Below are 13,637 nucleotides of genomic sequence, written 5' to 3' on the forward strand. Positions count from 1 at the left end.
CTTACTTCCAAATTTTACCTCAAATCCATAAATGAGTACAAATACGGTTAGTGGACATCATATCGTTATCAGGACACTATCACGCAGAATACAAAGAATCAAATATATATGATAATATACAATAACAAGGCTATATCATGTATTAAATTGTAAAAATTTGTATGCATATTACTTTAAAGTAGATGTCCATATACCCCTGTTTTGGGTGCATTTGACAACAATTCGTAATGAACGCTTATGTCAGTCTGGATGTAATAAATTTTCTCAGGGACAAAATGTACTAATACAAATGTTTTGCATAAATTTTGAGTAAAATTAAAAGAAAATCAAACAGACCTTGCAGACACGAAACACAGAACTGTTTTATGTTACGTACATTTCCATAACACAGGTTTAGAAATAATGGTGATTTAATAACATATTGCACGACTGTATTACATAAATTAGAAACGCACTGTACACCTTTTCAACCTTGTTTACTGCTGTGTGTCAGAAATAACGGTCAAAGAGTGGTGCGAAGTATGAACGTCATTACCTGTGACATCACCTAAAGCCTTTGCGTTCCTATAGAGGGTAATCTGACTGTTTTCACTCATAAAAATTGAAACTTTTCAAATAAAACAGCTGCTAAATCCTGCGTTCTACAGCCACAGATAATCACCTCCATTTACGATGTTATGGGTTAATTTAAATAAATCCACACGCGAAACGGAATATAATTTACGACTTCTAAGAATCAGTTAGAATGATTATGCAATGTACGGTATATACATGTCAGTATTGCTCTATTAATGCGGTTCCTAACAAGTGACACATTTTTAAGTCCACATACACAGTATGAAGAAGATGAATAAATTCAAGGACCTGATTAAACACGAGGCATCATTGAATTTTTCATCTTCTCTATTGAAAAACTCTCAAGTTATGTGATCGATTCCCTATTAAGAAGCGTGCTTTCATTGCGCCCTAAATATTGTTATTAGATCCATTAACTGTCTTTGGCAAGAGAACCAAAAGGGTGAACATAACCAAGTCCCGCCACTGAACATGATGCAGTGCCCTCATAAACTATTTTCCTATTATGTCTTAATATTATACGAGGTGCGATCGGAAGGTTTCAAGACTGCGCATATAAAAACCCGTACACTTATCTCAGGCATTAAATTCATCCATCACCCTCGAAGTAGTTCCCCTGGGAGTGAACACAACGATCCCAGCGCCGCTGCCAAGCGTGGAAGCATCCCTGGAAATCTTTCTTTGTCAGCCTGTCAAGCACCATCTGCGATTCTGCCTGAATCTCTTGCCAAAGACTCGCCAAAACGGCTACGGAAACCTATGAAATGCTAAAGCAAGCATTTGGGGAGTCCGCAATGGGTCGTGCACAAACTTTTGTGTGGCATTCACGTTTTAAAAATGGCCGAACCTCTGTCGATGATGACGAGCGTTCTGGACGACCATCTTCGAGCACAACGCCCGAAAATGTTACGAAGATTCGGCAGGCCATTCACGAAGATCGACGTCGTACCATCAACGACTTGTGCGACATTGTTGGGATAGGCTATGGGACCTGTCAGCTGATTCTAAAGGAAGAACTCCACATGCGACGCATCATGACAACGCGCCAGCGCACACCGCCCTCAAAGTTCGGCAGTTTTTGGCCTCAAACACCATGGCCGTCATCCCGCACCCTCCTTATTCGCCGTGTGACTTCTTCCTCTTCCCAAAGATGAAAATTCAGCTAAAGGGAAGGAGATTTGAGACGATAGAAGAGATTCAGGCAGAATCGCAGATGGTGCTTGACAGGCTGACAAAGAAAGATTTCCAGGGATGCTTCCAGGCTTGGCAGCGGCGCTGGGATCGTTGTGTTCACTCCCAGGGGAACTACTTCGAGGGTGATGGATGAATTTAATACCTGAGATAAGTGTACGGGTTTTTATAGGCGCAGTCTGTAAACTTTCCGATCGCACCTCTTATATGCAGCTGACTAAAATTAATGGACGTGTGCTATGATTTGGTCACTGCACAATAAACACGATAAATGTGTCACAGAATTTCCAGAATAAGATTACTATTCTGATGTCATCAGGTTAAAGAGAACATATTATAGAGTTCATGTGACGGGACTAGACATGCTACTACATTTATATACGAGGTGCTACCCAAAAGTTCGAGGAATTTGAATTCCACACGCGAACCGGTTGTGGAATGGCCTGCCGCCGCTAGATGGGGCGAGCAGTACCCTATGTGAATTAGTGTGCCAACAGCCGTGAAGGCGAGAGGCCGCGTTCTTGAGTCTCGTGCGTTTTTGTAACGTTGTGTTGTAGTGGTTCGGCGATTTTTTAAACCTGCATAAATGGCAGATTTAAAGGAGCAAAGAAACTGCATCAAATTTTGCTTTAAGCTTAAAAAACTACTGCAGAAACCCACCGCATGCTCGTGGAAGCATTTGGTGAGAATGCTATGAGTCAAAGTAAAACATTTTTGTGGTACAAACGCTTTAAGGATGGACGAAACGTCTGTCGGCGACGATGAGCGTTCAGGACGACCATCGACCGGAAAACATCTCGAAAGTGCGAGAGGCTATGGTTGCAGATCGTAGACGAACAATCCATGATGTTTTGTGAAGTTTTGAAGCGGCTACGGGAGAGCGTCCAGAAAAGTGGGAGAACAACAGCTGGGTTCTCCACCACCACAACGCGCCCGCCCACACATCGCTCGTTGTTCGGCAGTTTTTGGCTTCCAAAAACACGACAGTGATTCCCCACCCACCCTATTCGCCTGACCCGGCCCTCTGCGACTTTTTCCTGTCCCCCAAAATGAAATTTCGATTGAAAGACCGTCGTTTTGACACAATTGCGGAGATCCAGGCAGAATCGCAGGAGGTGCTTAAAACACTCACACTTGAAAACTTCGAGGGATGCACGGAATCATGGAAAAACACTGGGATCGCTGTATCCATGCCCAAGGGGACTACTTCGAAGGGGACGGTGGAAACTAGGAGTTATGATAAGCAATTTTTTAATGGGCAAATTCCCTGAACTTTTGGGTAGCACCTCGTACAGCTATTGGAACACTACCAGGTACCTGACAAGGATTCTTCAACGAATGGTTATAAGTGTAATAAACACTATAATATCATGTGTAAAATGAAGCTTTCGCGGCAACTGAAGTTGATGAAAGACTCTCGGGCTAAAAGCCGCGTCAGGTGGCTGAATGGTGAATACACCATTTTCTGTGCCAATGTTTCGAAAGATTGCTCTCGAAACGTTTGTAAAACAATTTAGGCATAAATAATAAGAACATAACAGCGTGTGGCGATAACGCTTAGTTTCCTGGTAGAGTTTTAACACATTTAAAAATGTATAAGACTGGGATTAATGTGGAAAAGCGATCTTAATTTTTACATCTTAAATCACAAAGAACAAAATATTTCCGTAGGTATAAAATATTCTTCCGTATGAAATGAATGCTAACAAGTAGAGTGGGGAGGTCTGGACTGAATTAAGCTGTTTTATAATACGGCCATGTATAAAATATTTATTTTGTCAGTTAAATTGCGTTGCTGCATCATAAACCAAGTCGATATCACAGTGACATCAGCTAAGCGAAAGTGATAATATCACAATTTCTCTACCGTACTTGATTTGTAGGTTAAATAACGACAGAGTATACATTACCGACATTTTTCATCAAGGGCAATACTGAAACTGACTAAATCGCTTTACTCCAACCAAATACTACGTGGATTTACTGCGTAATTTCCACATTACTGATGCAATTCAAAACTGCACATAGGTTCTGAGGAATATAAAAATATACTTTCATTGCTTAGCTATCCATTGGATTGAAATTCAAGACGACTTTGTATAAAACATTTTACAGAAAAATTGTAAATGAATGGGATTTATTATTTATTTCTATAATTAATTTGTAATGTTTTATTGTGAATACACGCAGACTGTTGATATTGGTAATAAATATTTGATCTAAAACTTTGGTTTTAGGGGATAAACCACGCTGAATGTTGAGAATTATCCATTCCAGTTGCCATCTTCAAAATACGTACGTCATGGTATGGCGATTTTGGAAGCATTATATAGGGCAGCTAATATTTGTTGTTTATTCCAAAGTTATCTAATGATACTGTTTGCACTGCAGAGACTACATAATGCCGATACTTTTAATAGAGCGGACTGAACCAACACATGTGATTATAGGCTCTGTCTTAGGTTAGTTACTGTGTAAAGAGAAGTTACTGTGAGTCTGCGTATCCACTGATCAGTAAGATAATGTCCGTCAGTTTATAAGCAACTGTTAACATATGCATTCAAATAAACCCTAAATATTTCGTAATGAATTCGCGGCTGCTTCACATATAAAGCCACACATATTCATAAAATACATAAATAACTTTCTATATAAGTATTATTTAGCTGTCTACTACATTTTTCGACCTCAGCAGGTCATCATTAGGCAGAGATTTAGATATTAATGGCCTGTTACACAGATGCATATATACATACACCTTTAATTGCGTCAAACGACGCTAGGATCCTACCAATAACCAACACGTTTTGAACCGGAGCCACTGGATAGCCAATTAAAATCACTAAGTAGTTGCGTATCGAGGAAAACGAGGAATCAACCACGGAATTCAGTCAGAACCGGTTCTCACAGCAAGTTGACTTATTTCGATTTCTTACCAAGTCAAACTTGTAACGTTTATTAATTCGACTGTAGGCAGTGTTTTACTTGAAGCACCCCGAAGCTATTTACGTGTTTGGTAATCGCAATGTTTTCGTAAATAAACGACGAATTTGTGAACAAAATTCTGTTGAAAAATTAGATTAGTTGCAAGACATATTTTCCTATGAGCTTATGACAAGAATATTTCCGTATTTGTGAGGGATGGAATACATTTCAGAATGATCGTGAATATGTCATGGGCTCTGACAAATGTGGTCTACAAGAATGTGTGTATGTGTGGTCATTCTTTTACTCCTCCACAGCATTTAAACTTACAGTGCAAATAGACATTTATTTTTGAGTGCATGGATATGAAAAAAATACAAAATAATATATATTATTAAGTAAGTAAATATTATTAAGCATTAATAAAAAGTTTGGTGTATATATATTATAAAATAATATATATACATACAACAAACTTCGGGAAGAGGGGATTATAGCGGTACCATCTTACTGACCCCTAGAGACCTTCAGATGTCACGCGGTCAGCATGGAGAACAATGAACTTGGATTCCAGACCCATAATGTATATATGTTGACAGGGTCAAGCACGAGGTTAATGAGATAGTAAGAGCCTACTGATTTCTTATCATCTTAAAGATCCACATGCAGCTCATTACTGGCTTAACGTTGAATTAGTTATAATTCTGTGTCAACTGTGTAAGTTACTTAAAGTCAAGTGTGAAGACCATGGACGATGAACTGGGCGGGACTGGTAAGGAAAAAAGGAAGACAGACACTGTGCTGACATTCAGCGGGAAGGAATGAGTAAAACCAAGAATCGCACTCAGAACAACCAGTTTCTGAGACAAGAGTAGAAACAAACACAACACCTTCAAAAGACTAAATTTCAATTTTTACCTCTGAGCCAAACTGTCGATCTTTACACGATAAAGTCATGTCGGAGGGAAGAGCATGCGTTTCCTAGGTTCTTGATGCAAGAATAATCGTGTTCGAAGTAACAGACAGCCGTACAGACAGTTAAAATACACGGCTTTCCCATAGTGTGTACCTTTTACGCACATTTAAAAACGCATACAAATTAATTATTATAGTTTTGAGCAGGGCTCTGTAGTCGTTACTAAAATCTCTGACTCCTTCACAAAAGCTCAATATGTATTAAAATGGTAAATGGTACCATAAGAGATTTCATCACCACCACGTGAATCATCAGCCTACATTTAAGACTTTAACCTATATTTAAATATACGTCTAATGGTTATTGCAGAAATCGGTTGATTTGTAGACAGTTTGTAATCTTAAGGTACCGGAGCCAAAGTTACAAAGCATTATTCCCAAACCATGTGACTCAACGCGTCGTTGAATCTCCCTAAGTGTGAGGCCGCCGTCGGCTCACACGGTAGCGAAAGTGTTCTTAAGATTTTATATCGAGGTCGGAGTCGGTACATTTTTACCGACTCCACCTAAAATTTCTTCCGATTCCACAGAACTGGTTCTGAGGTAAACTCCCAAAAATTAAGAATGACATTTTACATATTTTAACAGAGTAGAGAAACATGAACCTCTACTGAAAGAAAGAAACTTAATGTGTTCATTTTTATGTGATATACACTCAAAAGAAGCAATGGCAGAAGTTTAAATTTGTAGCACTACTTTTCACATCTTTATCATTGTAACAAACGTTAGCCTAATATTAAATATCGACGATAAAACACGTTAATATTCATGATTAGCTTAGTTCAAGGCACTTCTTAATAGGTGTCAATGTTTTCAGTATGTCAAATGATATAATAAGTCAACTTCGAGGGAAAGTCTATATATCTGTTGACAGAGTCGTTGTTAATATTAGGTTCTATATAACTTAAACTCGATATTTTTCCAGCACACTAACACAAAGTGTAAACTATACATCAGTGGATTGAACAATAGCCTAATGCACAAACGAAGGTTGCTTGAAAAAGGAGCAACCAGCTTCATTAAAGTGCCTCATTAATAAACAGAGTTCAGGCCAGACCACATAAGACTTAATTTCCTAATACACAGATTTGTAATCTTACAAATTTAGGCACGTTTATGGCCATACGACCAAATTCCGCTCGGATTACATTTGTTTTACTGTTCCATGTAAATTCTGAATGTTATAGAATATATAAATATGTAAACGTATACAATACGTCGTGTAGATACGTTTATATTCTATCCAAATACCAAATTTCGCATCCTTACTTTAAACGTCTCATTACTTATCATCAGAGTCTGAAGCCAACAAGAATTTTCTCGAAGCAGTAATTTTTTAGAAACAAATAGGCCATCTTAACAGAGTTGTACATTTCTAAGACATTTAGAACCATACAACAGGATTCTATAACGCGTGTCTGGAGGCGGGCCTAAAGCTCCACTCATTAATTACCTCGGACGTAGATGGAGTTGAGTGCAGACTTAATAACAAGGGAAGTATCTTAGTAGACCTGGAGGCTTTCCATTCGTGATGACGAGAAAACTAATTTAAAAAACGCTTACCAGGATTCAAATCCCGACCATCCAGTCTGTACCCTGTCATGTGCTGGTCGAGTTGAAAAGAACGGCAACTTTTATAAGCATTAATATAGAGGCGTTTTTGAGAAAGACAAAGGCTCATTTGTCTACGACGTGATGTTTAAATGGCTTGAAAGTTATCTTTCTCTTAAGCATTTTATGTGTGTTTAATGTTACACACTTATCTCAACTATTTTAATGGCCCGTTTTATATTCTTTGCATAATTTAGTAGACTGTCCAAGATCCGTAGCGTAATGCTGTGCAGACCGGCTATCATATTTCAATCTCCACATCAATGCAATTACTTGCCACGTAAAGATATAATTTATCGTAAGACTACAAATTTCGCAATGAAAAGTACAGGACTTTAAACCCAAACACAAAGCGAACATTTCTGGTGCTATACTACTATTATGTTCGTAGACTTTCTGCACCATCAGACAAGTTTGCAAGCATTCGACAGGTTCCTGGTTCGTCCAGTGGATCAGCTGTACTGACCAGGGTTTTAGTGATTTCAATTCAATTCAAATATCTTGAAATAAGTCACGTCAGCATACTTCCTAATTCAAATATTGACCAATGCGTCTTTATCTTTATATGTAGTTACTTAATTAATCCCGGAAACTAATCACCGAACATATCAGCAACATGGGTGACTACACAAGATGTTTTGAGAAAAGGCAAGAATGTTATCTTGGTACCTAGAACCAGCAGTTAAGAGCTTACGCCAGAGAATACTGCAGTAGGTTAATTCGACATTAGAGGGATATATCAGACCAACCGAATACTGCCAAATGTAGTAAGCTGGACATTTTCCGCTAATCCAGGTCTTGAACCACGATCTCTTGTTAAGATACCAACGCTTCAGCCTACTTAAAGGAATCAATTTAGACATGAAACTTCTTAATTTTGTACCGAATTTTGACAGAAGTAAATATGAAGATCACGAGTTCTGTGTATAACTTCAAACGACGCTGGTTCTCTTCTGTCTGGCTCGTTTCCAATCCGACACCTCCATGTGCTAAGTCCTCCTCATTCTCAACCATTTGAGGCAAGTGCAGTTTCGCATTATAATTTCAACGTTCTTGAATTTCACAGCTCTATGAAATTAGACCAAGAACAATTACTATTCTTAGTGTACTCCCCCGTCCATAGCTAAGATTCAATTGCACTTGGCACAATACTCTTTCCTCAGGATAAGAGTTATTAACCAATAAATTAGGCTTCCTGAATAATATGTGCTTTATTAGTCTCAAGACAAACTACACCTAACTTATGCCCTTGTACGAAATGGCAGGCCTGTGTGCCAAGACAGCCAATTACAAGACATGTTCCTAGTCTTTGTTTTATATATTTGTGATTTGTTAACGATGCTGTCATCAGCTGAGACTATATGGCGCCGAATGTGGTGGTGATTAATAAACAATGAATTGGAAAGATGCGGATAGAAGCGGCAGTGGCCCAATTTAATGTATTATCCCGATATTTTTCCAGGACTGAGGAAAGCTGTAGATACCTCGGTTAGATTAGCTGGTCTCTAGGTCAAGATTTAAACCCGGGACATCTCAAATACAAAGTAGGAATGCTAACCACTCGACCAAACGGTCGGCCCAAAGTCCTTGTACGAGTTCAAAAATAGTACCTCCTTAGGACGATAATGTTATAGGAAAGCCATATGGCTTTCGGGGTTTATTATTTTATAATTCAGGAGGATAAAATTGGGCCCTGTTTTAATCACTACACAATATGACAGAATAGTACTTTAAAATGGACCTCTTCCCTATTCCCACCTCCATACATACAAAATGTACATCGCATTAAAGCGTATTTTAGAATGGCTAATTCCCACCTTTTCCCACCTCCACTTCCAGGGCCGTGCTCAGGCACAGGCGCATGAGGCTTGGGGCCCTCAATAAAGTTAATTTTGACAAAAATAAAGAAAAAAACTCCACGAACTTTAATACGTAAAAATTACAATGATAAATATCAGGATCATACAAAGGTAATTGATGCCCGGGTGGAAGAAGAAATCGGAGTCCCCTTACTTATTTGAGATGAATAAACCAAGTCGGGAGACCGGGCCACGCCAAACATTTCCTTTCGTCTTATTGCGTGCAGGTTTATATATTTCCTTGGCAATCAATAACAAAATTATATTATTACTTCTAATTAAAAATATTAAACGTTTTGTGCTTTATCGATCGGGGCCCCGGTGCGCCGCACTCTGTGATCCCCCCCCCCATTTGCACAGCCCTGATTAAGACGGTATTTTTTTATAAAAAGAGAATGTGAAATGAGGAGCTACTTGTGAAAGGGTTGTGGACGCTGGTCACGAAAGCCAGAAACACGGCTATGAGAGCCGATGCGCTGAACACGTGATGACCCGCCAAAGCCGTATGGCTAGACATAAGGGCAGTTGCGACACAGAGATTAGTTCAGTACTGTTCTTTATATTTCGCAGTATAACAACATTTGTGTTTTAACAGATCGGTAAAAAAATTTTTCTGATTATATTTATATATGCAAGGTTTTTTTTTTGACTCTGGTATCTTTAAAGGGGTCCAGCAAGAGCTTAGCGCCTCGGGCCCCGAGAAGTGTAAGTACGGTCCTGTCCATTTCTAAACAGATCCCTTCCCTCTATACGTGTTGGCGCCCACAGTAGTACCTGTTCTACAAGTAAAGGTAATCAACAAACCGCGTTATCTCTAATTACTTCTGAAAAACAAAATTCTGTTGCGTCACAAATGCTTTCCGCTACATATCAGCGAATGGCTGCCGGCAAGATGTAAAATGTTGATCAGTCAGGCAAGACATTATCTGGTCGTCACTAACTGCAGCATTCGACTATGACTTTATTTCTTACTGTCAATTTTTTTGTTCCATTAAAACGGATACACATATCCTTTTGTCTGATTACTATGTTTTAAAATGGCTTACTGAGACTTGAACTAATTCTCTGTACAGGGTGATCGAAAAGTTACGCAAATTATATCAAAAATTTATTGACGACTGCATTAATAAATACACCTTATTGCTGTGACTATACAGAGACCACACCTTGACAAATATAACGTATATCAGGAAATTGAATAAATTTTCAAGTACCTTGCACAAGAGAATGGAATTTTTTGTTGTGACAAGATGTTTCATATCCAATTGGACACTGGCTCCAAACCAGCAATTAACAAAGGCACTGTTACTCACGTGGGGGAGTGAATGATGTTGAAGAGCTCGGTGGGAGACGTGGGTACTCGGCGAATAGTGACCTTCCGACCATCGGTGGATCCCATACCGACCGAAGCCAGGGACCGCACCGACATGTGGCTCGCAACTTCTGAGAAGCAGAACGAGCTCCTCCAGTCTGGACCCTGCGGCGTGATGATTGGATGCTGGCTTTTCGCATCCTCCAACTTCAGGGATCTGAGACTTGACATTGTTAACGGTAGACTGTGTCCAGCACGAATACTATCTTCAAGCCCTTTAAGTTCGAGTCCTACTACGAAAGTTGGAGGGCGTAACTCGCTAATGCCGGATGCATTTTTGTTCTGAAATTTTGAATCTACAATCTCTGATATACCTCCATTAGAAGTCGGGGGAACACTGACACTCGCACTGTCTTTGTTAACTGTCGAGAGCACAGCGGGGTTCGACCTCACACCGCCAACTGCTTCCTGACGCAATGAAGGCACAATAAGGATCTTCTTGTGAGGCACGCCGCTAGTACTAAGCAGCCTACGATTCTCCTCGTTTTTATCGTGGATTTTATCGTATTTTTTATTCGATAAGTTGTTGATATTGTCATTATCAGCCTTGGAAATGACAAGAGTTAGTTTGGAACCTTTAGGATTCTGGCTCGTGCCGTCACCACTTCCACCTATCATGTTAATTTGTTGCAAATTCCGCTGAGGCGTGGCTGTCACTGTGAGGGGCAACTCAGGACTTTGCTGAGGATTCGTCTCTTCCGCTTTGCCGCCTGAGTCCATCCACCTGTAACAAGTAAAATTTGAGGAAAATTTCTATCGCCTTTAACCAATGCTACTTCTCGGAATTTTCAAATAAAATATATACATCTGCGTGCCTTTTTACAGTTTTTATAGCACACAAAAATAATCTATAATTGTTATATAAAATAGAATTAGTAACTTCACTGTCAAATCATCGCTCGCCTCAAGGTCTTGTCGTGATGGTTATAACTATACAATTATTAATAATTTTAAACATTATTATTGTTATTACAGTATTATTACATTCGAGGTTATACAGGCTTTATTAAATAATAATGAAAGATGAAAAATTCTTTACAAAAGTATGACGTAAAATAAAGCGATTATAGTAGGTTTCTCACCGGGACAGTCGAAGTTCAATATCAGGATTTCTGAGGCAGTTAAAATGATATGGTTTTCTTTGAGTACTTCGACTCCCCTCCAATCATCATTCCAGAGTCCATGTCATCGTATGCTACAAGAGTCATCACATACACGTGGCTGGGAAGTAACGAAGTCACTGTCAATTTTAAAACTTAAATTTTTCATTGAACGCTTTCATGATGAGAAATTTGATCAAGATTCACTTTAAAAAAAGGACACTACCATTTCAAGTACCAACACTACAACAAATATTTACATTACCGAGCGATTTTTATGTGTTATTTTAAAAACATTGTAATTCGACTAAATTGTACGGAAACGTTTTTATTTCAGTCACAGACTATTTTGGGTTGATGAAGACTGGAATGATAAAGTTTGACAAATTCATGCTTTCCATTTCATTTCATATAATATATACATCTTTGACATAAAGTAAACCGTTTTCATCATTTTCCCCCAATAAACGGAATAAGACGAGACAGAGCCCTAATTTATGGGATTCGTAAGGAAAGAAACGATATATCGCATCACAGCAATGAATTGTTTAGTTTCGCAGTTTAACAGCGAGTTTTATTCTTTCTAGACTTTACCAACTTCCAGTTGTCAGCAGATTTAAATTCTAACCATTTCTGACTATTGAAGATTGACACTTATTGTAACACGGATTCTGATGGAATTCATTCCCTGGATGTCTACATTTGAGGTGTATGAACACAACTCGAAGCAGCCGTACTATCTTGCACAAATACATGACAATGGCTGAACTTGTAGCTTGGATGGTAGAAACAAGAAAAGTGTGAAAACTATGGTGCAGGCACCTTTCGAAACGAAGCTGGACATAACTGTTTTGTTGTACGGAGAATGTTTTATATCCTTCGGAGTCTTTAAAACATCGTTTAAACTGTTTCAGTGCATCTCTCTTGTTTAGTTCATGAGAGAAAGGCGACAGACACATTTTATATCCTAAGTAGAAAAGTTGACTATCAAACGAACTGTTGGACAGATTGGGAGAAAGCGGTGTCAAATTTTAGCACTAAAGATCAAAAGGTATAAAAGAAAGCCGTGTAAAAAACGGAACAACCGTTTATAAATAAAAATATTTGCTGTAAAATTCCTACATTCACACAATATTTACGAGTTCTAATAGTCAGATGTGTCTTTGCTTTAGCTAGTACAGGAGGTGTGATGGGCACTATTTCATTTGACTGAAATGAACATATGTTACACGACTTTTAACATACTACGACTTGCAATTAAAATCGGCTCTTCATATGACTTTGGGTCTCGTCACTGTCAAACGTAACCTAACCTTGCTTATGATAATGTTTGATAAGGATAATTCACTTCCATCACAGTGTAGGCCTATTTTCTTTATTTATACGGCGGGAGCTCTTAGCAGACATGAAAGAAATGAGAACTGCATACAAAGTATAAGTCGGAAAACCATAATGAAGCAGATTACTTTCTAAATTGTAGACTTTGGAGTAGATGAGAGGATAACAGTCTATCAGAATTTATTTGAAAGAAAACAGAATGTGGTGATGTAAACTTGACTTATATGGCTGAGATATAGGTTACTTTAAATTTTCGTGTTTCATAAAAGACGGGGAATTTCCTTACTAGCTCAGCAACTACTAATTTCTCATGGAAGCCTCGAAAAGTTGGAGATAGTATCTTTGTATTTATTTTAAACAGCAATTACATACTAAATTTAAGTATGAAGTTGCCTACACCCAGATTTGCACTACATACTGCAGATTTTTTTTCCGTTGTATTTTTTACGTATTCATTTATCCAAAAGCGGTTCAAATAAACGTTTTTGGTTCCATGAACCATTTCTGAGAAAATCTATAAAACTGCATTTGAATTTGACCTATAGGCCTACTGGACTGACATAAAATAAATACCTGATAACTCAGAGTGTAGGCCGGCAGTAACAAATTTAAATGAAAGGAATAAAGTACTTTCATAATTAAAAACTGCTACTGATTGACAGATGCCATTTCCAGACATTGCGCCAATTT

The 13,637-nt window shown here is 38.5% G+C and overlaps 1 protein-coding gene across 3 annotated transcripts in view; it reads right to left on the minus strand.

Moving 5' to 3' along the window:
* Positions 1 to 13,637, minus strand: part of ine (solute carrier family 6 member inebriated) — a 113,899-nt gene that overhangs the window by 99,533 nt on the left and 729 nt on the right. Inside the window, exons 2-3 of one of the 3 annotated variants that reach the window (XM_087351377.1) lie at positions 11,592 to 11,730; positions 10,451 to 11,233 (exon numbers count right to left, since the gene is read on the minus strand). In XM_087351377.1, the coding sequence (XP_087207503.1) occupies positions 10,451 to 11,229 (779 nt within the window). In that variant the 5' untranslated portion in view covers positions 11,230 to 11,233; positions 11,592 to 11,730. Of the gene's footprint in view, positions 1 to 10,450; positions 11,234 to 11,591; positions 11,750 to 13,637 lie in introns of all 3 variants that reach the window. The other 2 variants (XM_087351376.1, XM_022059207.2) reach the window with 2 other exon arrangements.

The sequence above is a fragment of the Zootermopsis nevadensis genome, unplaced genomic scaffold, assembly GCF_977971745.1.
Source record: "Zootermopsis nevadensis isolate Lab colony 2312 unplaced genomic scaffold, Znev_1.0 Znev_ptg000019l, whole genome shotgun sequence".
Lineage (NCBI taxonomy): Eukaryota > Metazoa > Arthropoda > Insecta > Blattodea > Termopsidae > Zootermopsis > Zootermopsis nevadensis.